Source organism: Globicephala melas, chromosome 1, assembly GCF_963455315.2.
Source record: "Globicephala melas chromosome 1, mGloMel1.2, whole genome shotgun sequence".
NCBI classification, from domain to species: Eukaryota; Metazoa; Chordata; class Mammalia; order Artiodactyla; family Delphinidae; genus Globicephala; species Globicephala melas.
In genome coordinates this window covers 127,744,310-127,772,266 of record NC_083314.1, presented here as the reverse complement: position 1 = coordinate 127,772,266, position 27,957 = coordinate 127,744,310, and the positions used below count along the sequence as shown (strand labels likewise).

The 27,957-nt window shown below is 33.4% G+C and overlaps 1 protein-coding gene across 6 annotated transcripts in view; it reads left to right on the top strand.

Moving 5' to 3' along the window:
• LRRC7 (leucine rich repeat containing 7) overlaps positions 1–27,957 on the top strand; it is a 498,913-nt gene that overhangs the window by 367,086 nt on the left and 103,870 nt on the right. For all 6 annotated transcript variants that reach the window (XM_060304379.1, XM_060304393.1, XM_030865914.2 and 3 more), the window contains 7 exons: positions 446–518; positions 14,892–15,021; positions 16,017–16,132; positions 19,679–19,748; positions 21,697–21,796; positions 24,080–24,204; positions 26,283–26,531. In XM_060304379.1, the coding sequence (XP_060160362.1) occupies positions 446–518; positions 14,892–15,021; positions 16,017–16,132; positions 19,679–19,748; positions 21,697–21,796; positions 24,080–24,204; positions 26,283–26,531 (863 nt within the window). The remainder of the gene's footprint in view (positions 1–445; positions 519–14,891; positions 15,022–16,016; positions 16,133–19,678; positions 19,749–21,696; positions 21,797–24,079; positions 24,205–26,282; positions 26,532–27,957) is intronic.

Here is a 27,957-nt window from a genome sequence, read left to right as displayed (position 1 = left end):
TTAGTGCTTATGAGTTAATAAAATACTGAACACAGTTGGCTTGAAAAGTTTCATCTGGTCCATTTGCTGCATAATAGAAAAGGGAAATGTGGTAGTAGTACTGCCAACTCAGGTTTCTATGGAGCCCTGTGTTTTGTTTATTGTCTCCACCAATGTACTTGAACTCTCATTGATGTAAGTAAATGTTTTGTAACTGGAAGGTTAAAACTAGACACACGAATATCAGTTTGTAGGTTGATATAAGCAGAGTGCAACCAATTAGCATGACAAACACTCATCACCCAATCAAGTGATGTTGAGACTGCCAGCCCTCCTCTGGCTCCACTGGTGGACAGGGACAGTAGTTTGATCAGGATTACCACTCATAAAAAGCGATTCCTTTTATATTGTATTTTTTATCAGAAATCTATTCTTATACATTAATATATCTTCTTCTCTGTTTTAGGTTTGTTGAAAAAACTAACTACTCTGAAAGTAGATGACAATCAACTTACAATCCTACCCAATACAATCGGAAAGTAAGTGACAAAGTTTCATACTAGTCAGTCTCTCTAAAGCCAGAAACAAAAGAATATATTGAGTTTTCTACTTTCACACATTTTCTGCTAGAGATATCAATAATTTTGCTCATATGTAAACTCATTTTAGACCACATTTTATTTAGTTATATATTTGTATATAATTTATCTTAATTTAGTTTTATATTTAGACACTGCATTGACACCCAACTATATATTGATAATATCATAAGAAATACTTAACCATCACTCTTTCATAAGCAAAGTGATTACCCAGACCTTCAATTATACCATTGCCTGTAATTTTCCAGATACTATTAATTTGATGTTTTTGACTGAGTAGCAGCTCTAAATACACTTATGTCTTACAAAATCAAATCAACTTTTATAAGATCTGCATTATGTATATGTTACCATTACACTGTTAGTAAAATTTGATATTTGTGGAAACTTAATGTATTTTTAGACTTTAAGGAGATAAGCATCTGTTTTAGCTTGCATTTTAAAAAGCTGCAAGGTGAAAGGTCATCATTGCCTTTTAAGGACAAAATATATTCCATGTGTTTGATAGGGATTTATTTCTAATTTTATGTTGCCATTAATGTTTGATTTACAGTTCTTTAAGAAACATGTATGTTATTATCAGTGTTGCACTGAAGTTCTTTTGTTTACAACTTGTGTAAAGTGAGAAATCAATAAGCTGTCTTTATTCTAACATTTTGTAAGGCCATTTTACAGGAATCTTGCCCCACATTTCATGTGAAGAATTATATAAATCCATAACTTAACAGATTTGGGTGTACTTGGGGTGGTGGGGAGAAAGCCTAGGTTTTTTTAAAAAAAAACAGATTTATTAGCTATAATTGATGTACAATAAACTGCATATATTTAAAGTCTACAATTTGATGTTTTGACATTCATATAAAGCCATGAAGGGAAGTGTTAAAGAAATGGACTATATGACTATATTTTATTACAATAAAAAAAGGCAGAATAAAAAAACAGTAGGAAGTATATGCGAAATCTCTACCTTCTGCTCAGTTTTGCTGTGAACCTAAAACGGCTATAAAAATAAAGTCTATTTTAAAAAGAGGAAGAATGACTGACAAACTGTGGTTACTCAGACTTGAGTATTTGGCAGACATTTTGTCAAAAATGAACAAAGTGAGCTTGTCACTTCAAGGAAAACAACTGACAGAATTTGTTGCCAACAGTGAAATTTGAGCTATCAAGTAAAAATTAGAATTTTGGAAAATTTGTATCTGCCACTGTGAGTTTGACAGCTTCCCAATATTTAAAGCCTTTTCTGATAAGACTGGTGTGATATCACTGGTGTAATAATGAATGTGATTTGTTGATATTGCAATATGAAATGTGTCAACATTTGGAAAATCTGTTCAACTCAGTGAAGCAACACTTTCCAAATGACCAATGCATGAGCTACAAAATCACACATGAGAAATAGACCCATTCAAAGTGCAAAAGATTAGTTGATTTTAATGTATTGGTATGAAAAGTAAGAAAAATTCATTGATGTATTTCAGATTCTACATTGCAATTACTGTATCCCCTAAAAAGACTGCCATTTGTTGAGTTTGGGTGTAGTATCAAAGAATAATCACAATTATCCAAAAAGACCATGAAAATACTTTTCCCTTTCCCAACTACCTATCTGTGTGAGTTTGGACTTTTTTATATATAACTTAATCAAAACAATATACCACAATAAATTGAATACAAAGCAGATATGAGAATCCAGTTGCCTTCTATTAAGCTAAACATTGAAGAGATTCACAAAAATAAAAATGTCACTCTTCTCACTAAAGTTTTTTGTTTTGGAAAGTATACTTACTTTTATAAAAATGTGTTACCTACATTAATATGTCATGGGTTTATTATTGTTATTTAAGAATGAATAATAAATAACTATTTTTAAATGCCTCTTTTAATTTATAATATTATAGATACCAATAGGTATAAGCCATATTTTAAAAAATACTTTAAGATTACCAATGATTTTAAAGAGTGTAAAGAGGTCCTAAAATGAAAAAGTTTGAAGATTTCAGTTCTATAATACATCATGTCTTGGATGGTAAAATTGTGACAGCCATTGTCTAACATGTTCTCACTTCAAGGTAGCACTTGTGGCAAAAATAAACTAAATTTCTAAAATTTTATAGTATACCTTAATAAACAATCTGTATGAAGTAAAAATAATAATAATGATATAATGGCTTTGCTTTCTTTAGGGAATTCAGAACTGATAGATCAGAGATTTAGCTCAAGGCTAGAGATAAAATTTGATTAGAATCCTATTTAATGGCACACCAGATCACATGCAGAAAGTGTTCTGTAAGTAGTGAAATAGTCTTTATTTTATTATGAGACATTCTACCTAGAATCTGTGCACCAAAATGTTCAGATCAGCTGCAGTGACCAAAAATATTCTTATTCTGCACATCGAATGTTTCAATAGGTTAGACTTATCTTTGGTAATTTTTAATAGTCCAACTAGTAAAAATTGCTGAAAGAATTCATTTTTCAACATCTTTCACAGTTGAAATGGATTCCATGACTTTTGTGCCACATGACTTGTAAAATTGGTTATTTTTTTTGTTGAATCTTAAGTTGTGCCTAAGAGTTCCAGCCACTCTAATAATTGAATGTGCAATGAAAATAGTAACAAACAACTTTTTGTGTGTGCTCGTATTGTGCCAGATACCATGTTTGGTGCTTTACATGTATTCTTATTTAAAGGCCCCATCAACACTATTCAATGTGTATTATTATCTCCCCATCAACAGATGCAGAAACAGAGGCTGAGAGAAGTTATCAGATTTCAAAGCTAAGCTGCTAATTGACCTATGTTGCTTCTGTTTTTTTAATTTTATTTATTTATTTATTTATTATGCAGCAGGTTCTTATTAGTTATCTATTTTATACATATTAGTGTACACATGTCAATCTCAATCTCCCAATTCATCCCACCACCACCATGCCCCATCCCCGCTTTCCCCCCTTGGTGTCCATACATTTGTTCTCTACATCTGCGTCTCTATTTCTGCCTTGCAAACTGGTTCATGTGTACCATTTTTCTAGATTCCAGATATATGCATTAATATATGGTAGTTGATTTTCTCTTTCTGACTTACTTCACTGTGTATGACAGTCTCTATGTCCATCCACGTCTCTACAAATGACCCAATTTCATTCCTTTTTATGGCTGAATAATGTTCCATTGTATATATGTACCATATCTTCTTTATCCATTCATCTGTCGATGGGCATTTAGGTTACTTCCATGACCTGGCTATTGTAAATAGTGCTGCAATGAACACTGGGGTGCATGTGTCTTTTTGAATTATGGTTTTCTCAGGGTATATGCCCAGTAGTGGGATTGTTGGGTCCTATGATGCTTCTTAATATGTGTTATAGTTGAGTCACACATTTTGTAATATTAGGTCATTTAAGAGCCCCATTGCTCTAAAGGCAAAAGATCTCCCCTAGGAAGAGGAACCATACGCTAAACCTACTCTCTCTTAGCTTCGTAGCTTTGGAGAAAGGCAATAAAATCTCAAAAATTGGAATGGATATTTTAAAAAGTCATTCCATCATAGAGTATGGTCAATGAGAAAGACTACTGACTAGAATCAGAGAGTCTAAGTAACTATGCAAAGCTGGGTAAATGCCTTCTTTCCTATGGGCCTCAAACTCCTGAGGAATAATGCAAGGAGCACTGGCTTTGGAATCAGCATGGGTGTGAACCCTGGCTACGCCACTTACTGTGTGAACTTGGACAAATTACTTAAACTCTCAGTGGTTTAGTTTCTTCATTTGTAATTTCCACCTATGTCTAAAATTCTAATTCTTTGATCCAGATGTTTAGTTTATATGATATCAATACCCTAGATGGTAAATTCCAGTAGTCTACTTACTAGACTGCTATAATAACAAGAAAATAAGCATTCTAGGTATCTGAATGCTAAAAACTGCGCTTCCCTCTATTCCCTAAGCATGGAAGGATACACAAGAAACTGGAAATGTACATGGCTTTGGGGAGGAGAATTTGGGGGCTGGGCAGTAGAGTAAATAGGGAGACTTGCTTTTATTGTATACCTTTTGTACTTTTTGAATTTTGTATCATGTAATGTTATTCTTGTCAAAAAATTAAAAACAAAGTGTGTGTGCACACGCACACACACACACCCTGCATTGGATAAAACCCAAATTTCTTCACACTAATATTCAAGTTTTTCCATATTCTAGTCTAGACTGGTGGTTCTCAACATGTGGTCCCCTGATCAGCAGCATCAGCTTCAACTGGGAACATGTTGAAGTGCAAATTCTCAGAGACAATCCCAGGTTTACTGAATCAGAAACTCTGGGCATTGGACCAGCAATCTGTGTATTAACAAACCCTTCCAGGGATTCTGACGCATGCTAAAGTTTAAGAACCACTAACTGGATTCAGCTTACTTATACACCTATCAGATAACTGTCTTCTCAAACCCTATTCCATTGTGCCTGCATCAGAATTACCTGAGATGCTGGTTTATTTATTTATTTATTTTTGCGGTACTAGGGTCTCTCACTGTTGTGGCCTCTCCCGTTGCGGAGCACAGTCTCTGGACGTGCAGGCTCAGCGGCCATGGCTCATGGGTCCAGCCTCTCCGTGGCATGTGGGATCTTCCCGGACTGGGGCACGAACCCGTGTCCCCTGCATCGGCAGGCGGACTCTCAACCACTGCGCCACCAGGGAAGCCCGAGATGCTGGTTTAAAACGAAGCTCCCTGAGAGAAGTTTACCACAGCAGTTGGTTGCTTTGGCTTTGGAGCCAGACCTTCTGGCTCTTCGATGTGCTATTGGGTAGATCCTTAGATTCCTCCTCAGTAAAATGGAAATCATAGTAATAATGCCTACCTCATAAGAATGTTGTGAGGATTAAATATGTTAATACATGGAAAGTGCTCACACATTTAATAAATGTTTTATAAAAATGAAGTCCAATAAGGTAAAGAGTTATTGACTTAAATCAGATTGGGGGTATTTGGAGTCAAAAATATGCTTACTTGTTTTTACAACTTAATTCTTTTCCCTCTGTCTACCCAGACCACTGCAGCTTCCTCCTTTAAATTAAAAGCTCAGTACACCTACTAACTAAACCAGCATTTCATAAGTTATATTCCTCAAAATAATCATTACTTGAGATTTTAATAGGTATGACATAAAGATAAGTTTCGTGGACAGATAAGTTTTGTGAACTCTTTATACAAGTTAGGGAACACTCTAGCGTGATATTTTTCCATTTCTTATATGTCTCTTATTTATCTTTTTTTTAACATCTTTATTGGAGTATAATTGCTTTACAATGTTGTGTTAGTTTCTGCTGTACAACAAATTGAATCAGCTATACATATACATATATGCCCATATACCCTCCCTCTTGCATCTCCCTCCTACTCTCCCTATCCCACCCCTCTAGGTGGTCACAAAGCACTGAGCTGATCTCCCCGTGCTATGTGGCTGCTTCCCACTAGCTATCTATTTTACGTTTCATAGTGTATATATGTCCATGCCACTCTCTCACTTCGTCCCAGCTTACCCTTCCCCCTCCCTGTGTCCTCAAGTCCATTCTCTACGTCTGTGTCTTTATTCCTGTCCTGCCCCTAGGTTGTTCAGAACCATTTATTTTATTTTATTTTTTAGATTCCATATATGTGTGTTAGCATACGGTATTTGTTTTTCTCTTTCTGACTTACTTCATTCTGTATGATAAACTCTAGTCCATCCACCTCACTACAAATAACTCAATTTCGTTTCTTTTTATGGCTTAGTAATATTCCATTGTATGTATGTGCCACATCTTCTTTATCCATTCATCTGTCAATGGGCACTTAGGTTGTCTCCATCTCCGGGCTATCATAAATAGAGCTGCAATGAACATTTTGGTACATGACTCTTTTTGAATTATGGTTTTCTCAGGGTATATGCTCAGTAGTGGGATTGCTGGGTCATATGGCAGTTCTATTTGTAGTTTTTTAAGGAATCTCCATACTATTCTCCATAGTGGCTGTATCAATTTACATTCCCACCAATAAGTCTCTTATTTATCTTTTGTATCATCATTTACCTTTAAATTATAATGTCATGCCCTCCCAACTAGTATATGGGCTCCTTAAAGGTTGGTATCTTGAACATGTTTAATCTCTTCATCGTACCTAGGCAGTATGGCACAGGGGAATATTGGCAAGCCTTGGAACTAGACTGGCTTCTCCACTCATTAACTAATTGACCTTGGACACATCATTTCACATCTCAGAGCTGTAGTTTTCTCATCTGTAAAATGGAAATAATAATACATCTCTGAGTTTATTGTGAGACTTAGTGTTAGATAGCCTTCAATAAATTATAATAGTCACCAATAATAATAAGCAAAAAACCATTTATTTATTGATCCTTGCTTATATTCATCTGTGTAAGGATTAGTAATATAAAATGAATGAAAGATCCAGTTCTTAACAAGAAAAATGTTTTATACTTATTTACAAATATAATAATAATGTATTGTCTTATTCTGTTCAGGCTGCCATAACAAAGTAGCATAGACTGGGTGACTAAAACAGCAGAAGTTTATTTCTCAGAGTTCTAGAAGCTGGGAAGTCCAAGATCAATGTGCTAGTAAGGTAGCATACATTGAATCCTCACTGATACTCTACATATCAGGCATTATCAACCAATTTTATAGATTAAAAAACAGGGATTAATAAGTAGATAAAGTTCACTCAGATATTAAGTGGCCACACTAGAATTGGAACCCAAGCCTGTCTGAACATTTTCCATGGAATTATATTACTTCTGTTAAGAGTTAAAAGTGAACTAAGAAAATGAAGCCCAAAGTCATTTATTTTTATGTTTATTGGCATCTACATTAATAGAATATTTAATGGTATCTAATGGTTTCTAATGGTCATAAATGATGTTAAAGTTTAATCATAGATTATCTATGTAGTATATTCACAATCCCTCTTCCCCATTAGCTAGGTAATTGAGGGTTAATGATACAGTAATATGTTCTCATCCAAGACTGATTCATGGAGACCAAACTAAAGTAGAGAAAAATGTGGAGAATGTTTTTAGAAAATTAAGTCAATATTGTTGCTGTTGTTTAATGTCAAGCATTACTACCTTGAGTAGTGTTGCTTGTACTGATATGTGATCTAAGGTAAAACCTTACCGAACACAACTCTTATAATATTTATACATGAATTTTAGCCATCATTGACATATCTTGTGTGTGTGTGTGTGTGTGTGTGTGTGTGTGTGTATGTGTTTAATATCTTTATTGGAGTATAATTCCTTTACAGTTTTGTGTTAGTTTCTGCTGTATAACAAATTGAATCAGCTATACGTATACATATATATCACCATATCCCCACCCTCTTGCGTCTCCCTCCCACCCTCCATACCCCACCCCTCTAGGTGTTCACAAAGCACGGAGCTGATCTCCCTGTGCTATGCAGCTGCTTCCCACTAGCTATCTATTTTACATTTGGTAGTGTATATATGTCCATGCCACTCTCTCACATCGTCCCAGCTTACCCTGCCCCCTCCCTGTGTCCTCAAGCCCATTCTCTATGTCTGCATCTTTATTCCTGTACTGCCCCTGGGTTGTTCAGAACCATTTTTTTTTTTTTTTAGATTCCATATATGTGTGTTAGCATACGGTATTTGTTTTTCTCTTTCTGACTTACTTCATTCTGTATGATAGAATCTAGGTCCATCCACTTTACTGCAAATAACTCAATTTCATTTCTTTTTATGGCTGAGTAATATTCCATTGTATATGTATGCCACATCTTCTTTATCCATTCATCTGTCAATGGACACTTAGGTTGCTTCCATGTCCTGGCTATTGTAAATAGTGCTGCAATGAACATTGTGGTACATGTGTCTTTTTGAATTATGGTTTTCTCTGGGTATACACCCAGCAGTGGGATTGCTGTGTCATATGGTAGTTCTAATTTTAAGTTTTTAAAGGAACCTCCATACTGTTCTCCATAATTGCTGTATCAATTTACATTCCCACCAACAGTGCAAGAGGGTTCCCTTTTCTCCACACCCTCTCCAGCATTTATTGTTTGTAGATTTTTTGATGACGGCGATTCTGAGTGGTGTGAAGTGATACCTCATTGTAGTTTTGATTTGCATTTCTCTAATGATTAGTGATGTTGAGCATCCTTTCATGTCTTTGTTGGCAATCTGTATATCTTCTTTGGAGAAATGTCAATTTAGGTCTTCCACCCATTTTTGGATTGGGTTTTTGGTTTTTTGATATTGAGTTGCATGAGCTGCTTGTATATTTTGGAGATTAATCCTTTGTCAGTTGCTTCGCTTGCAAATATTTTCTCCCATTCTGAAGGTGGTCTTTTCATCTTGTTTATGGTTTCCTTTGCTGTGCAAAAGCTTTGAAGTTTCATTAGGTCCCATTTGTTTATTTTTGGGTTTTTTTTCCATTTCTCTAGGAGGTGGGTCAAAAAGGATCTTGCTGTGATTTGTGTCATAGAGTGTTCTGCCTATGTTTTCCTCTAAGAGTTTGATAGTGTCTGGCCTTACATTTAGGTCTTTAATCAATTTTGAGTTTATTTTTGTGTATGGTATTAGGGAGTGTTCTAATTTCATTCTTTTACCTGTAGCTGTCCAGTTTTCCCAGCACCACTTATTGAAGAGGGTGTCTTTCCTCCATTGTATATTCTTGCCTCCTTTATCAAAGACAAGGTGACCATATGTGCATGTGTTTATCTCTGGGCTTTCTATCCTGTTCCATTGATCTATATTTCTGTTTTTGTGCCAGTACCATACTGTCTTGATTACTGTAGCTTTGTAGTATAGTCTGAAGTCCAGGAGCTTGATTCCTCCAGCTCTGTTTTTCTTTCTCAAGATTGCTTTGGCTATTTGGGGTCTTTTGTCTTTCCATACAAATTGAGAATTTTTTTTTTCTAGTTCTGTGAAAAATGCCATTGGTAGTTTGATAGGGATTTCATTGATTCTGTAGATTGCTTTGGATAGTATAGTCATTTTCACAATGTTGAATCTTCCAATCCAAGAACATGGTATATCTCTCCATCTGTGTGTGTGTGTGTGTTTTAATGTTACTCTTGCCATATTTGCAAGTACTTTATTTAAAAATGTGTGGTCCCAGGACCAGGAGCTTCTACATCACCCACTAGCTTGTTTCAAATGCAGAATCTGGGCCCAACCCCAAATCACTGAATCTGAATCTGCATTTTAGCGAGTTCTGCTGGTGATTCATATGCACGCTAAAGTTTGGGAAGCACTGCTTTGAAGTACTTTATACTTCCTTTGCAGCTAGTTTTCACTTTTAATGTGTACTATTATAGACTATAGAGAAAACTTCTAAAAACAGTAGCTTTTGGTCTATCCTTTTTTTTGTACAAAGGGTAATGTGCTTTCATATGTACAGCAGGATGATTCCATATTTGTATGTATTGAAAAATGATCACCACAATAAATCTAGTTAACATTTTTCACCATACATAGTTACCTTTTTCTTGTTATGAGAACTTTTAAGATCTACTCTCTTAGCAACTTTCAAGTACAGTATTGTTAACTATACGATGCTGTACATTACATCCCCATGACTTATTTATTTTATAAAGGGGAGTTGATCCCTTTTAGTCACCTTCACCCATTTTTTTCTACCCCTTATCCCCTACTCCTGGCAACCACCAAACTGTTCACTGTATATATGAGCTTGGTTGTGGGGTTTTTTTTTACTTTTTTGTATTTTTGTTTTTAGATTCCACATATAAGTGAAATTGTGTGGTGTTTGTCTTTCTCTGTCAGATTTATTTCACTTATTTTGGTCTATCTTTTGAATGCCAGTGATAATTTGAGTAAATGTGGTACAACTGTATTCATATAGGATCCTGTATTAAAATACCTTAGGTGATTTATAACAAGATAACCATCAATAAAGTCAGTTGGAATGTTAGATTTTGAGTTTGAATCCTTTGAATTCAGAGATCATTGAAGAATGTGTGTTTTGCACATAATAGATTTTCTTTGTAACCCAAAACTGTAAAATACTTTCAGGCTATAAATTATTAATTCAGTATAGCCCATGATGCAGTAAAAATGTTGTCTTTTTATTGTAGGAAGTCCTCACTTTGCACAGTAGTGGGGACTATGAAAACAACCATGCACACTGAAACTATGCAAAATAGTCTTAAGAATCAATGGAGGAAATTATGATTGTTCTGACGAAAGATCTTTAAACCTTTTCAAACATTAAATACTGTTGCTGTTGGTTATAAATGTATAGAGAAATGGAAAAATAATAAATCAACATGGATTTAATACACAGTCATTGTAAACATTAGGAACATCAAGAATTAAAGTGTTTTTTTTTTTAAAAAAAAGCTTATCAAAATTAGTTTGAACAGTGCTTGCCTTCTTTTCATTGTGTAAGTTGTAATTCAGAGTGAACATCTTTTCTATGAGCCAGTGAATTGTCATCCTCCTTTTAAGCTTGGATCAGCTTCCAAACTTTTATCCTTTGTGCTTTCAATATCATGAAATATCTCTGAGAGTTCCTTTAATGTAAAGTTTATTGCCAGGGTCACTTCCTCTGAGACATCTTCATCCTTTCATTACAACCACTTTCCTCATTGATGTCAACAAGTTTTCCTTCACTAAGTTCCTCTGGCAGCAGATCTACAGGCTCTCAAACAGTGGCAGGCAGCATTCCCACAGTCAGCTGTTTCTTCTATAATTCCATGTATGTTCAGTTCAAATCCTGCCAAATTATTTGCACAGTATGCTAAAAGTTTCTGCTACAATGCATGAGTATTACTTGCTGTTATTTCCTGCCATGATGTTTGAATATTTTCAATTGAATGCTTTATGTCATATTTCTTCCAAAACTCAGCTAAAGAAACTGTATGATCTCCAGGTGTAGCATCAATAGCCTCTTCAGAAGTCTGTGTAAGATAACAGGCCTTCAAAGTTGAAATAACTCCTTGGTCCACTGGTTGGATTAATGAAGTTGTTCTTGGTGATAAAAAGCAAATTTTCACATTTTCATCCAAATCTCCAAGAGAAATAAGATGACGAAGAGCATTATCCAACAGGAGTAGTGTTTTAAATGTTAAATTATGGTGCCTATAGTATCTCTCTATAGCCGATTGACAAGAAGGCAACATAACTACAAGACTTACTGTCCGTGTGTGAACTGAATAGTGGATGTGCAGAGGCTGATCACTGACAGACTCAAAAAAGTAATATGACTAGTCACTGATCATGATGTACATCTGTTATTTACACAGCGATTTGTGGACTGAAGTGTTAGCAGCAAAGTTTGTACTTTATGCAGTTACTCACAGTTAATATACTGAGGTAATTGAAATTTGAGCCATGTTGTTGGGGGACTAATGTTATTTAAGGAAACCATGATAACTGAAATCTGTGCAAAGTAAGGAGTGCCTTACTATGATTCAAGACTAACTTCAAAAATGTTTTCATAAAAGAAAGAAAAATAAGAAACCTTAATTGTATTATTTAATTGTTTAATTCTTTGACTTCTACCTCTGAGCATACATCTGAAGTTTTACTTTTGTAACATCTTTGTTGGAGTATAATTGCTTTACAATCGTGTGTTAGTTTCTGCTTTATAACAAAGTGAATCAGTTATACATATACATATGTCCCCATATCTCTTCCCTCTTGTGCTTCCCTCCCACCCTCCCTATCCCACCCCTCTAGGTGGTCACAAAGCACCGAGCTGATCTCCCTGTGCTATGCAGCTTCTTCCCACTAGCTATCAGTTTTACATTTGGTAGTGTATATATGTACATGCCACTGTCTCACTAGTTTTTATGTTTAAAACTCACTCGTACTTTCATGACCACTTGCTGAGTACATGACCACAAACCATAGATAGAAACCTCTTTCATTCAATTCTACCAAATTTTCTTAGTGTATTATATGTGTATGACACTGTGCTAGACTTTTTTTAAGAAACAAATAATCTGTTACTGGGTTTTCCACATACATTGATTTCTGCCACCACCAATGCATACATACAGAGTCACACAGCCATGTATGTCTGGTACCCATTGACATGACCACCCCTGAATGTGCGGGTCTCAAAGGATTTAGAAATTAATTTCTCAGGGTTCACTAATAAAAAGAGAAAATATTTCCTGAGTGTGTATTTTATGGCAGGTATTGTGCTAAGTTCTTTACTTACAGTATTTCATGAACTACTCAGAGAAACTGCATGAGGCAGGAATTACTAGTATCGTCACTGCAAATACAAAGAAACTAAGGCCTGTGGAAAAGTAATATGACTTGTCTATGCAAAAGGAAAAGCATTTGCCTAAGAGCTATTATTCACAGCTGAATACTGTGTCTCACCACTTCTGGGTTTTAACCACTTGAAGCTGTTAAGGACCATAAATCATGAGTTACCCTGATCAGGGTCAGACTGAACTTGACTGAATTAGATTCTTCCCTGACCCATGAATGACGGGACTTGATTTACCTACTTGTACACAGACTTGTGAACTTATTCCAATCTCTCCATAATGCAATTTTTTCATCTTTAATGAGCATGATCATCATGACCTCCTGTCACCACCCCCTTTTGGCACTGACTTTTCCCCCTGCAGTGCAGTGCTAAGTGAATTTCTTCTGAGTGTGAACAGGGAGTGTTCCCTTTCCTGGCAGTAAATAAAATCAGCTTTGATTTTTGAGCTCTGATCCTTGTTTTATTTTTTTAATTTTTTATTTTTTTATTTTATTTTATTTTTTTTTTGCGGTACGCGGGCCTCTCCCGTTGCAGAGCACAGTCTCCGGACGCGCAGGCTCAGTGGCCATGGCTCACGGGCCCAGCCGCTCCGCGGCATGTGGGATCTTCCTGGACCGGGGCACAAACCCATGTCCCCTGCATCAGCAGGCGGACTCTCAACCACTGCGCCACCAGGGAAGCCCCTTGTTTTATTTTTTGATACCCAAGATAATATGTCTAATAAGTGACAAGACTGGGACACAAATCCATTCTGACTAACTTAAAACCCAAATGCTTAATTTCTGTGTTCACTTGTTAACTAAATTATGGGAATAAATTGCATTCAAGCCAGCTAGTTCCAAGATATAAAAAAGGGAAGTTGATTCTACAATATTACTCCAGCTAATTCTAATTCAGTCTTCCCTTTACAATGGTGAGATCATCATCCTTGAGGGTTCCTTCCTATTACAGTAAAACAATGATATGAATGGTAATAGCAGTGTAATAATATTAACATCAATGACAGCTTAAATATAGCTAGCGCTTACTCTGTGCCAGGCACTCTTTCTTTCCCAGCTATCTCAAGCCAGACAATAAAATGTCTTGTTCCCTTGTGATAGCTTGAAAGTGTACGCATACAATTCCTTTCTGTAGATTTGGGGTAAAGCAGGCTAAGTTTGGAGTGGTGGAGATTGTGGCAAACTGGAGAACTGTGCTCATTTGAAGACAGCAACCATTACTCTGTTTCCATTATTGTCATGCAAGAATAAAGGCCCAGTATTTGCAGATCTTCTTTTTCAAAAGGCACCAAAAGTCTGGGTCATTATGTAGAGTTTACCACTTTTTAAAATACTATGTAAACCAACCAAAACACATCTGCAGGCTGAAATGAGCCCTGTCCATAGCCTCTGCTACTGATGCACAGGCTGAGAGGCAAGAAAATAGAGTGGAGCCATATTGTCTGCATTTAGGTACTAGTTTTCCTACTTCGTGTGGCCTTGGACAAGTTACTTAGCCTCTTTATGCTTCAATTTCCTTATGTGTAAAATGGATTTAAAATAATAGATATCTGCTAGAGTTATTTTAAAGAAAAGAGTAGTTATTTTTATCTCTAAAATGCTTAGTAAAATACCTAGCATTTAATCAGTGTTTTTGTTGTTAATATTTTGCCCCCCTTATCTTCCCTTTCTTGGACCTGCCCTCTATACCCTTCTACCTGCCCATGCCAGTTATATGCACTCATTCCAAGGATATACATTATGAGCCTCTGACTATATGTGACACCTAAGTTGTATAAAAACAAACAAAATCTTTTGTCATTCTCAATGGCTCATTTAAATGACAGGTGAATTAAGAAAGGAGAAAAATGAACTACATTTATTTCAGCAAATTGAACCACTTATTAAATGGTATTGAACATTTGGTTGAATAGATAAATTAACTTATATAATATTACGTAGTCACTAGCTAAATAATTTGGTTGGTGAATTTGAATATATGGCTTTTCCAAAACTTTTGTGCCACATGACCTTTTAAAATGTCTAACTAATGTATTTAATTTTCAGTTTATCTTTATTAGAAGAATTTGACTGTAGCTGTAATGAACTGGAGTCACTACCTTCTACTATTGGCTACCTTCACAGTCTTCGAACGTTAGCAGTCGATGAGAATTTCCTTCCAGAATTACCCAGAGAAGTGAGGAATAAACTTGTTTCTATTAATTTCTTTTAATGAATCTGTTTGGGGATTAAATCTTAACAGGCTCAGTAGCAGTGTAGCTTACGAGTTGAGCTGTGAATGTATACAGGAATTATTTATTTGTTAATCATTCTTTTTTAAATGGCAAGTTATAAGTTCTTATATTTGACCCAGGAAATACATTTGATTTAAACATTGCTTGCCAAAAATAGTAATAAAATATTATAAATTAGTTCATGCTAAGGAATACAATTTTAACTAATCCAACTTATATATTTTGCTTTTAAAAACAATAAATAAATTTTGAGATAACTATACTTCCAGTTCTAAGTGAAAGTTTTTAATATAAATAAGTTGTTTAAAGTATCATGTTGCATAATTGTTTTAACTTCAGGATCCACCAAAATGGTCCATTAGCATTCATCTCTAAATGGGACTTCCATGTATTCATGTCAAGAAAAAACTGTGAAATATATTTTCAATTTAACATTTTCTATTAAATGCTTTCATAATACAGGAACAATAATTCATATATCATTATTTAGAGGCAAAAGTTATGAATAAAAATACCATTGTAACATTAAATAAAACTAACTTTTCAAAGGAAATATCAACAATATTTCATTTTTGAGTATATATGATCTATTATAAACATAGCTTATTAGTACTTACTCGGATAGACAAAAACAATGTGATTTATGAAAACAATGAAGCTAACAAGTATTCTAATCACAAAATTAAAAAGAAAATTTTTCCTTCATAATATGTAAAAAAATATGAGATACACAGTCTTAATATCTAAAGGAATATATGTATTATAGACATATTTTAGAGAGTGAGATTATAAAAAATAAAACAATACACATATTGATAGTCTTTAAAGTGATAAAGAAATTTGTAAATTAATTAAATTACTTTATAAATTATAAATGTTAGTATAAAAATAGTTTACACTGTGATTCTTTACTTTTTTTTTCTTTTGTTACCCATAGATTGGAAGCTGTAAGAATGTAACAGTTATGTCTCTACGCTCCAATAAACTGGAATTTCTTCCTGAAGAGATTGGACAGATGCAGAAACTAAGAGTCTTAAATTTGAGTGACAACAGGTATTTCTGCAATATTTCACAATCACATATTAGTTATTTTCTAAAAGCAAATTATTGTTTCTTATCAATAATTTTGAAATTTTTTTCTGTATCTTATAAAGTATATGGAATGCAAATATTTATATAAGTATGCAAATATCCATTTAGAAAATGGCAGAAGCTAAATGGTTTTTAAACTGATATTTCAAACTTTTATTGTTTGATTATATAGAAACATATATTGTATATTAAACTTATGTAAAATTTATACACCCAAATTTATGTACCAAAACCCTCCCATATGCAGAAAGCATAATATTATGAAAACATGGAAAAATAATTGTAGTGAAAGTCTACAAAATTTATTAATAAAAATATGTCCACAGTTATGTATGTATGCATACATATATGTTTTCATGTATATATTTATGTCTCCAGTAAATTAACTGAGCTATGTATATACTGTCCACACCACCAGAACACTGGTGAGAATATTGCCAAGAAGCTAGTACTCAAAAGTCATGAGGTTTGCACATTATAGTAAAGACAACCAAATGGCTATTTAATCATGTTCTGAAAAGGATGAACAAAGAAAGGATAGGTCCTCTTCTTGTGACAAAGTTGTTATATTGGTGAATGGGTGAAAATGCTGTTCATCTTTATTTCTACCACAGTCGTCCTCAAATAGGAAAGGATAAAATCAATACTGACTAAAAATAACTTCTAAGAAGATAAAGTGATTGTGGATTAGAATAGACTACTTGAACTCTTTGTTTTCATTAAGTTTCAGTCAGATAAATGATAATATGAGACTGCAACAAAACTAACAAAGATTAGCTTTTATGGAATCACAGAGAATGTTCAGATTCTAAGGTTTCACTAAGTGTGGGAGTTGTCATTTGTTTGTTGGTTTGTCTAAGAAAAAACTACTAATGTGAATTTCAAAAACCATTCACTTAGTAGCTTAAAATATTCCATGTAAGAAATAAAATCTTTTTTTAAAGGCTTTGGAATTTTTTTTTTTTTTTAAATCAAGGTGACATGGAAGCTTCATAGCTTGGTGCATCAAGAGTAATTCATGTCAAATCAACCCCATTTCTTGTTTTGACTCTTAACCTACAAGATAATGAAGGAAATGCATTAAATGTTGTGCCCAACTTTCAGTAAGACATTTTTCAGAATTTTCTAATTATATTCTTGTGAATAAGATTAGAAACATGGTCGTAGAGATACCATAAGAGATGGATTCTAGTGGATTCAATTACAGTCCCCAGTGGAACCAAGCTTCATTATTGTCAACCTGGAGGGAGGGTTTTCATGGTGAGCTGGAAGTCTCTCCTAAATACTTGGTCTGCTCAAATTTTATACATTAATACTTTACATGATGATATGGAAAATATGCTTACAAAATATTTTTAAATGACCCATAGTTTGGACTCCTAATGGAGTTATTTATCCAACAAATATAGCACATGTGAGTATGTACCATAGGACAACACATTGCTAAATGCCAGTGCAAAAGATTTTAATAAGACATTGAGAATCTCATAATAGTAGGAGTTTAAAATACTTCATCTGGCCAGAAATATAAGCTAGTTTGTCTTCTAATACAGTGATTGGAACATAGTATAGAGCCAAATTAATATTTTTAAATTGATGAATTAATCAATGAATCTTAACCTGAGATTAAAATCAACATTCAGTCAAAGCTGAGGCTAAAGTTGAACATCACTGTCAGAGAAAAAACTGCTTGCATAAAAGATTAAATATTAAATTTTATCCAAAAGTCATGATTATTCCAATTTTATATTTAAAATGTAATAAATTTTAGAAGTTCGTCATTATAGTTCAGGAACAATGATTCTTTTACACTGTCAACTGTAAGATTGCTCCTGTGATCAATACACCACACAGTTATGATACTAAATAAATGCTCACTTTCAATGGTGGCCACTGGAAGAACAAGGAAAAATGAAGGTAACATCCTTTTCTGACAGTTTCTTTCCATACTCTACATTTATGATTTGACTGATGATTTATCATGGATATTGTATATGATTCTGGACAGTTTTCCCCTCATGTAATTTTTATGTGGCAGAATTGATATTCTACTTTTAATTCATCTCCACATGATGTAAAAACTTCTCCTCATAACACATTACTTCATAATTTCTGACTTAAATTAAATAACTAAAAAATTAGAAAACTTTAATGGACAGTTTGGTTTAATGTTATAAATGCTAGTATAAAAAATAATTATATTAAAAATAATTGTGATATAATTTAATCCCTGTTATTCTTTATATACTTATTTATGTTTTACAAGTTTCTGTTAGCTCAGAAAGTTATTATATCCTTCCTAAACTTACCTAGCTAATACACTCTGTTGATATGTTTCTTGGCTTGTCAATATCTTTTCATATTTATTAAATTATTTGATAGTGCTTAATTGCTTTTGCATATACAATTAACTGCTTCCACAATCCTTATTAATTATTATAACATTTTCCACTTCTGTTCTCAAAATATATTTATTCATCATTTGACTGATTGAATTCCAACATATTAAAGAATTTCAAAGAAATTATCATTCCAAGTCATATCTAAAATATTTGTATTCAAAAGTGAACATGCAGAAAATAACAATAAATTCATTGGTGTGCCTTGTTTGTATTATTCACTCTGTTGACTAGCTATGGTGGTAACCCAAGTAATGACAATATATTGATCATACACAATTTCAGGGATATCATACAGTATGTTGAAGCAGGCAGTTGGTGATTTGGCCCTCCACAGGCTGAAGCCAAACCTAAATAGATAATTTTGATTGAATACCAAGGCTGATGCCAACTTTACTTATCTCAAAATGCTATTTTTAAAGATTCCCTCTTTGAATATCTATTACACAATATATGAAGGGTGAAAGAACAAAAGGACACGCTTTCAGGAGCTGTAAATTCCTTTCGAGGTAAGGTGGAAATGGCCTCTTGCCCTCATAGAGCCTACAATTTTATGGGGATAACAGACAGTAAAAAAATAACCACAAAACTAAACAAAAAATTACAAACTGTGATATGTTCCATGAAAGTGCTTTGAGACTAAACTGGTGAAAGAAATTTAAATGAAGAGTCAAGAAAAGCTTTGAGGAACTGACATTTAAGCTGAGAGCTAAAGAATATGTGGAATTTTAGTTAAGTGAAGTATGGAAGAAAGAATATTCCAGACAGAAGAAAAGAGCTTGGCTAATCCTCAGAGTAGGCTGATAGAAGGCCAGTGGAACTAATGGGACTGTCAGGAAAAGAGTAACAAAGAAGCTCTGGAGAGGTTTTGGAGGACCAGATCTTATAAGGTCTGACAAGGCATGTTAACAATTTTCAGTTTTATCCTAGCATTTGAAGAGTTGTAAACTCGAGATTTTCACTTTTAAAAGCTTGCTCAGGCTACTCAATGGAGAAAGAAGTAGAGAGAAGAATGAAACAAATAAGTTACAGTATTTTAAAAAATTCTTCATAAAAATGAAATTTATCCATCTTCACCCATGCTATTAGACTTTTCTTATTTTTGCAGATTGAAGAATTTACCATTCTCATTTACCAAACTTAAGGAGCTTGCAGCTTTGTGGCTTTCTGACAATCAGGTAAAAATTTTTATTACCTGATTTATTTTGTTTATTCAAATGAACTACAGTTGAAACTTTGAATTGCTAACTTATTCCCAATAGGTACCTTTGACAATCACTGCAAAATATAGATTCTTTATCCCCTGGAGGAGAGATTTTTGTAAAGGTAATAATTCAAATAAGTATTTCATTGCTGTGGACAAACAGTACTATAGTTCTCACCCCTTTTAAATGCTTCAATCTAGCTTCTACTTCATTCTCAGAGACCTAATACACAAAATGATCATTTTTCTAGGTGGTACATACATGTCCTCAGAGGATGTACTTTAATTATACCTCTGAAGGTAAAGAATAAGAAATCATTACCACAATTCCCACAAGAGGGAATTATTATCCTCCATGTTCCTTTTGTGTGTGTGTGTGTGTGTGTGTGTGTGTGCTTTTAATTATAATCAACTTAATTCTAAAACTTTATTCAAAAAATTTGTGATGTCTTTTGTTGCTATTACCAGTATCTTCTGTGAAATTGTTTTGATATTAACTCTTATACTTATGAAAACAGATTATAATAGAATTAGTAATTGAGTGTTAATGAATAATTTTATTAACTGGAAAATAAAAAGAAATAGTTGAAGACATCTGATTTGCCACCAGAAAAACTGGTGATAGACAATTTTGACATAGTTTATTTTTCTTCTTTTTACTTTTTTCTTGTAATCCTAAAATTTTAAAACATCCTATCCCAAAATATGAATTACCAAGTGAAAACAAATCATCTTGGTTTTAGTTTGTTATGATTATTTTCTGAGCATAAAAACAGCATTACTGGTAAATGAATTGTTCAGACATAGGTATTGAGCTACTTTTGTAAAAAAGTAAAATAAACTTCTACAAAATGTGAAATATAAGTGTGAGAATAATGTTTGTATTCCTACAGTCATTACAGCACTTTCTTCCATCTACTAAAAAAAATTAGATTGTCATTCAAATTCAAGTCTTACCAATGGACTGTAGATTTTTCAAAGCATCAATATATCATTATAAATAAATCATTTCTGGAATCAACGTGAACTATGCTAATGGAACAGTATTTTCTACAGTCTTGCATTGTAAAAAAACATCCCCTAATGTCATGATTTATTATTCTTGTGGGATAATGAACAGAACAGTGGCTGCACCATTTAGCTTTTATTTAGAACAGCAATTTAATGTGTTTCTGACTTAGTTTCATGAGACAAGTTGGTACCCCAAATCCCCTTTGTGCTTCACTCTTATTAATAAATGTCATGAAATAAGTGTATTTTAAAACAAATAATATGATTATTTCCAATATGTTTTATAAAAATAGTATATAATATAAAAGTTCTAAAAAATACCTTCATAAATAGTATTTCTGAAATAAAATTAATAATAGAGAATTAAATGTTACCATCCATAGGTAAATATATTGTGATATATCAAATACAAGGATTGTTGCTTATGTGTATGTGGACCCTGTCTTTGGTTACAAAAATTTCTTTAAAATAAATGCTTATGTTTTAACCTAATTAAATTCATAGATGATCTTGTATAGTATAAATTTGATAGCAAATTCCATTTATTTTTTAGGGCAACAGTTCATGAAAATATAGGACTATACCAAAAGTTTACTTAGTTGAAACAGTTTGACATATTTTGGTCTCTTCAAGATCAAAACTGACATTACTCAATGAAGATGAATAGGTCTTGTAAAAGAATGTACTAAAGAAAAAGAAAATCTCATTATGAAAACCTTAGAATTTCAAAATATTCCTCTACAATAGTCTTATTTTATGTTATACTTTCTTATTTCATTACCTTTTTCCTTACTTTTCTTTAACTGTTCATTCAGCAAAGTGCATCCAGACTATTGACCTTTATGCTATATAAAAGAAATATTCTTTATACTTCCAATCTTATTAATCTAATTTATGTCCTTTGCTTCCAGTCCAAAGCCCTTATCCCTTTACAAACTGAAGCCCATCCAGAAACAAAGCAAAGAGTATTGACTAACTACATGTTTCCACAGCAACCTCGTGGTGATGAAGGTAAACAGTCAGTAGAAATTTCTCCTATGCTTGTATGATTATGAATAAAAGGGATTAATTTTATTCTAATCTCTGGCCAATACTGGCACATGGGCAAGACACATAATTACATGACACACATAAATCATTTGGGGGTTAACTCTAAGCAACTCTAATTATCTTCCATACTGTAATATTCTAAGTAAGATTTCAAAAACATAACTCTTCCTCTTTATATCTGTCATGAAAATAATGTTGACTTTTAGGAGCGACATCTTTTCTTGGTGGATTGCAAAACCCAGGACTAGTTAACCGAAGGTGATACCTAGCCAGTTGAAATGAGCTAAGAAGAGTCAGATCTTAAGGAAGATAAGTTGGTTTATTTCCTGCATTCACTAATTTTATGAACACAATTTAAACATTTAGTCCTGATCTCAGGCCCCAAATTATTTCATGTTAAGAGTCAACCGTAAAGAGATGACTTGCAAACGACTAATTTTTCAAGTTGAGTTTTCCTAAACAATGTCAGCAATTATGATAGGAATAATTTTTGAAAAACTTAAACCTTTTTCAATAATAAAATTTTCTCTTCTATGATCACATTACTCATAAAATTTTCAAAGGAGCTTTATCCTTTACCATTTGAAATTCAGCACAGGCCCCTTAGCTCAAGCCAGCACAGGCTGTCATGCACATTTACCACAGTCTAACAGTAATAGTAATTCTTGAAAGAGTAAACCCACTTTAATCCACCCATGGATTAAATCCACCCAACCCTTTTAAAAGAGACCAACTTTTAAAAGAAACTATTTGCTTATGTAGTTTTTATTTTCAGGATAATTATAACAAATGTCTTTAGGTTTTTTTACTTAAAAAGGGAAATGAATCATTTTGAAATATTTTAGGATATTTTCATTCAAATTTTGACTTACAGAAGTAGAAAAAGGAAAGATTGTTTCATATGTATTTTTCAGGCTTCAGTAAAATTGATCTTTTGAATTTATGAAAGAAATGCCACTGTGTTTACATAGGGTATAACAAGAGTCTTAAATAAGGATTATGTTTTATTCATGCAACTTTACTTACATTTTCATTTTAATATCCCTAGATTAACAAAATATTTCATTTTGAAAGGCTATAGGGGAAAATGAAAAGTGTCTCATATTTTCTGGCCATTTCTGAGATCTAGTCTGACAGATTAAATCCCTAAATTGTTCCATGGAATGAGGTAGATCTAGTTAGGTAAGATGTGATGTTAAGGAATTAGCCTAGTTTGTTTCACTTTGTTTTCCTTTGAGGAAAGCAGAGTTGGTAACAGAAAAGTTTTCTTGAAATTTAAACAAGTCACCCTTTGGTTTTTCAAGCAGAAGTGTAATGAGTGAATTTGCAGAAATCCTTGCAACACACAAAGTTTTATATAATAAAGGTTATCCTTTGGGAAGTGCTTTTATTGCATTTTCATGTGATCTTCACAGGATTGTTGCAAAGAAGATATTACCATTAACCAACATGTAAATTAAAGATTGATAAGCCATTTCCTTTCCCTGTTAATTTGAGACACATTTAGATTAATTGAGACCTGAATGTTAAAGACTATTTTCCAAATGCTTTTTTACCATAAAACCAAGCACCACTACATTGCCCCCTACCAGACACACAAAAGAACAACGACAAGAAAGGTTGCAATCTTGGACAGTTTATTGCAAAACCAAAGTTATGTAGTACCTTTTATAACATCCTAATAGCATTTAGTGGTTACAGTTATGGACTCTATAATCACACAGTCATGGTATAGAATCCTGCATTGTCCGTGGAGAAGCTGCATGGCTTTGAACAAGTTTCTTAAAACTCAGCTATAGTTTTCTCATTATTAAATTGAGGATTATATTACTTCTACCATGGTGCTGTTTTGAAGATTAAAAGAGATAATGGTTTAAAATACCTAATTCAGCTCTATTATCATAATTAGGTTATGGAGAGCTCATTCTCTACACTGGAAAACTTCTCTACCCCAATATATAATTAATGTATACTTAAGAAAGCTGAATGTGAGTTAAGATGTTAAAAGACTATGTAACAAATATGAGGGGAATATTTTCCCTCTTTTTCTTTCTTTCCTTCTTTCTCTTTCTTTCTTTCCCTCTTTACTTCTTTCTTTCTTTCTGTTTATTTTTCCTTTTCTTTTTTTCTCTTTGTATTTGTTTTTAGTACCTATCACCATTTTTCGTATAGCATACTAAGCTCTGTTAAATAACAATTTATGTTTTTTAAAAAAAGCAATAACACTTTGGAATCTAACTGTAGATTTCCAGTCAGACAGTGACAGCTTTAACCCTACACTGTGGGAAGAACAGAGACAACAACGCATGACTGTTGCCTTTGAATTTGAAGAAAAAAAGGAAGATGATGAAAATGCTGGGAAAGTTAAGGTGAACCTTTTAATTTTTGTTTCCTCTTTCTTCTCATTATTTTTATTTGTTCATTGTTATTATTCAAATAGCCTTTGGGACTAATTGACTGACCTCTGCTAGAAGGTCAGATACATCTTAAAGTCTCATGGTGATACCTTTCATTATAGCAGGATGATGATTTTGGAAGCACTTTTGTGCTTCGGAATGAGACTAACATCCTGACTGAGCAAATTTCATATGCCACCCCATCTTACAGAATAGCAACATGAAAGAGATTCAAGCTGAGAGAAAGCCAAAAAAAAAAAACCTAAAAATCTAACACAAAAGTCTGGGTGATGGGCTTCACCTTATTACCTCTTTGAAACACTGAAATGTGTTTTTTTAAAATCACTGATCAAGGCAAGGCATCATGCAGACTGTGTGAAGCCAAAATACACATTTATGAAAGAACCAATGGATTAATATATTACATTGGCATTAAAATCTCAGAAAGATTCTATGTCTCTGGAATATTTGAAAAGACTTTATGAGTTTTCTTAAGTGTGAGGACAAGTTTTAATGAAGGTAAGAGCCTAAGAGTAGGTGATGTCCCTTAGGGAAAATTACTTAAAATTTTTCACCTTAAAGCATATTTTAAAAAATGCTTTATTGGCACTAATCTAAGTCAAGTAACAAGGTCGGAATTTTAAAATCTGTATTTTTACATTATATAAATTTGAAAATAACAGAATTTATATGGATTATATCAACATCAGGTCTTCATGTTATCATCATGGCAACATCTTGAATCTCTCATCAATTTTTTATGGTATTATTTTTGCACTTTTTCCATCATGGATACTAACAGCTCTCACCCTTAGTGACTAATTACATAAGTAATTGTATATGCATCCTATTAATAGATCTGGATTGTGTGATGTGTTCTTTTCTATCCCCTCATTCCCACATTTTCTAAACTTTTTTCTTAAACCAGCATACTCTAGAACCTTACTGGAATTAGTAAGGTAATTGACAAAGCCTACCTATTTCATTGTGGAGAAACCAAAATGGATTCCCAAATCAAAATGACAATTTTGTTAAAGATTTGGACTTAAAAAAATGTTTCTAAATGGTTGATTAGTGCTATCTAATAACCAAAGAGACATTTTTTAACTAAAAATAAACAAAAAAAGATCTTTAGAACATTTCAGTTCTTCTTGTAAGGATTTTATATGTTAAATCCAGAACCAATGGATGATGCATTCTATACTGGACCTCTGATTCATTCTTTTACTTCATTGAATGTCAAAAACTACATACTTCTTCCTAAAAAGAAACCTATATTCAAAGGCTCCAAGAAGAAAAGAGTGCATTTAATACTGGTATATGTGTCATTGAAAGCATAAAATATAGCAAATGCAAACAGACATTTAGAAGCCCTGTTTGTGTGTTATGTGATCAAGTTTGATTATAATTAGAGTAGGTTCATTATACTTTAGAGTACATTTTCTCTATGTTTATTTATATTTGATTTATTTTATATATTGGTGAAATAATATGTGTTTCCAAAATCTCAAACTACTTGGTTTTGACCAATTTGAGTATTTCCAATGCCATTGGCTATTGGACAAATTAGAACACAAACAAATGTCTAAATAAATCATCATGGAAGTATGATGATGAATGGAATATGCTGAAATCTTGCACTAAATTAATTATACTTTTCTGGCTCATTACATGTACATTAAATTTAGTACCATTTTACCTTTAATTTACATAAAATTTTAAAGGGAACCACTGACCTATTGCATCAACTTCCAAATAGACTAGAGTATAATGCCCTACTTATAATGTGTTCAGTGTATGAAAGTATGAAAGTTTAGTTTAGTTTAGTTTAGTATGAAAGCTGCATTGTGTGAAGAAATTGTGACCCTTTAGCTTCATATGATATTGGTACTGTTTTATTACATAGAATTAAAACTAATTTTCTGATGGTTGTTTTAAATGCATTACCCAGAATGAAAAATATATATATCAAGAATAGAAAAATGATAAAGTGAAAGTTTTGCTACAGTGCTCCTCTTTCTCCCAGAAAATGGAGATTCCTTCTCCCACAGGATCACTCCTGCCAAGCCCCCTGGGAAAGGGGCCAGCGTGGGATTACTCTCCAACCTGCCAGACTGTCTGGCGATTGCTGCACACCATGGGCCAGGTGTGATCAGCAGATCCAAGATATGCCCGTCCCCCAGAATGACCCACAGCTGGCATGGGGTTGTATAAGTGGCCTCCAGCAGGAAAGGAGCATGTGTACTCCATTGCCAGTTGCAGCACAATCCACCACTCTTCCCTCTCTAAGTGGCAGACAGGTAGGCCTAGGTGTTTGGGGTAGGAGAATCCCTTACGTAGAGGCAACCTTGGAACAGTGGTTTATGGGGTATGTTCTGCATGATTTGGGGTAAGAAATGTTGATCATACAGAAACCTTTCAATTGCCAGTGTTTGATCCCAGTTTAATTTTTTATTCATTGACATTGGCAATGGGGTGGGGAGAACTGAGCCAGAGGGGGAGGGAACATCGATATGATGTGCCTACTGGTGGGATATCTGGCATGGTTTTTAAGTTGGGTGCTTCATTTTTATTTATGTTTTTATTTTTCAAGATTTTTATTTAAAGTGTGGGAATACCAATAGTCGGGCAGAATGTTGATGACACTACTGATGCAATCTAAATTGTCCCCAGACATACACACATTTTTTTGTAATATCAATTCTGAGGGAGATTAAATAACTAAAACTTGATTCTAAAACAGCATGAGATTTGAATTGAAATTTGCTGAGAGTGGACTTTGAGCACAAAGATGGACATCTGTTGAAAAGCATCAATTTCCTTTTAATTTGAAGGCACAGATGATGAGAATTCCTGTAAGAGAAGATTGGCCTGGGAATTCTGGCAGATAGGGCTTCTTTATCTCAGTGGGTGGGGTATTGAAGAGTTTAATGAAAAAAAGTCTTAATGGGATGTGGAAGAACACTACATATTTTGTAAACCTTATCCACATGTAATGGACTAAATTCTTATTCTGTGTGTATATTCTTTCTACAGTATATGGCAAGTTGAGAATCCTAACTAAAACTGCTATAGGTTTCCTTTCTATGTAAAATGTTCCAATTAATTCCTAGAATAAGATATTTAACAATTAATAACCAAAGCATTAACTATTATTTCTCTTACTGGAATTTACAATCAAATCAAATGGTAATTTAATCATTATATAAGAAAAGCATAGTTCTTTGTGAATTCAAGGTATCACTTCTAAATGCCCTAACTATTAACATTACTTCTTTCTTCATTGCTAAATCTTTGGGAGTCTCCAACATCTTGCAGCTACTATTTGCATTTACTGCACTTTCTTAAGATCTGAGATATATAGAATGTTGTGAAACACTTCTATTTTCCAAAATAAAATAACATTTCAGTAAAAATATTGGACTTTAATAAAATGTACCTGTAAAATGAGCAAATACTTTATGGTGAGTGATAAACACAACATTTTGGTAAGAACATAATTGACAAATTTTTCCCACCTATTACATATATCCTGTATTAGAATAAGGGAATATTTATAGCCTATATATTTAGCAATATAAAGAAACTAACTGGGCATTACTGGACTATTAATATAATTGTGTTTATGATCATAGTTATTCATTTCTGAAGCACTTCACACATGCATTGAAAAATAGAGAGGCAAAACAATCTGTAAAAGTGTATAAAATATGCTTTTAGAGAGCT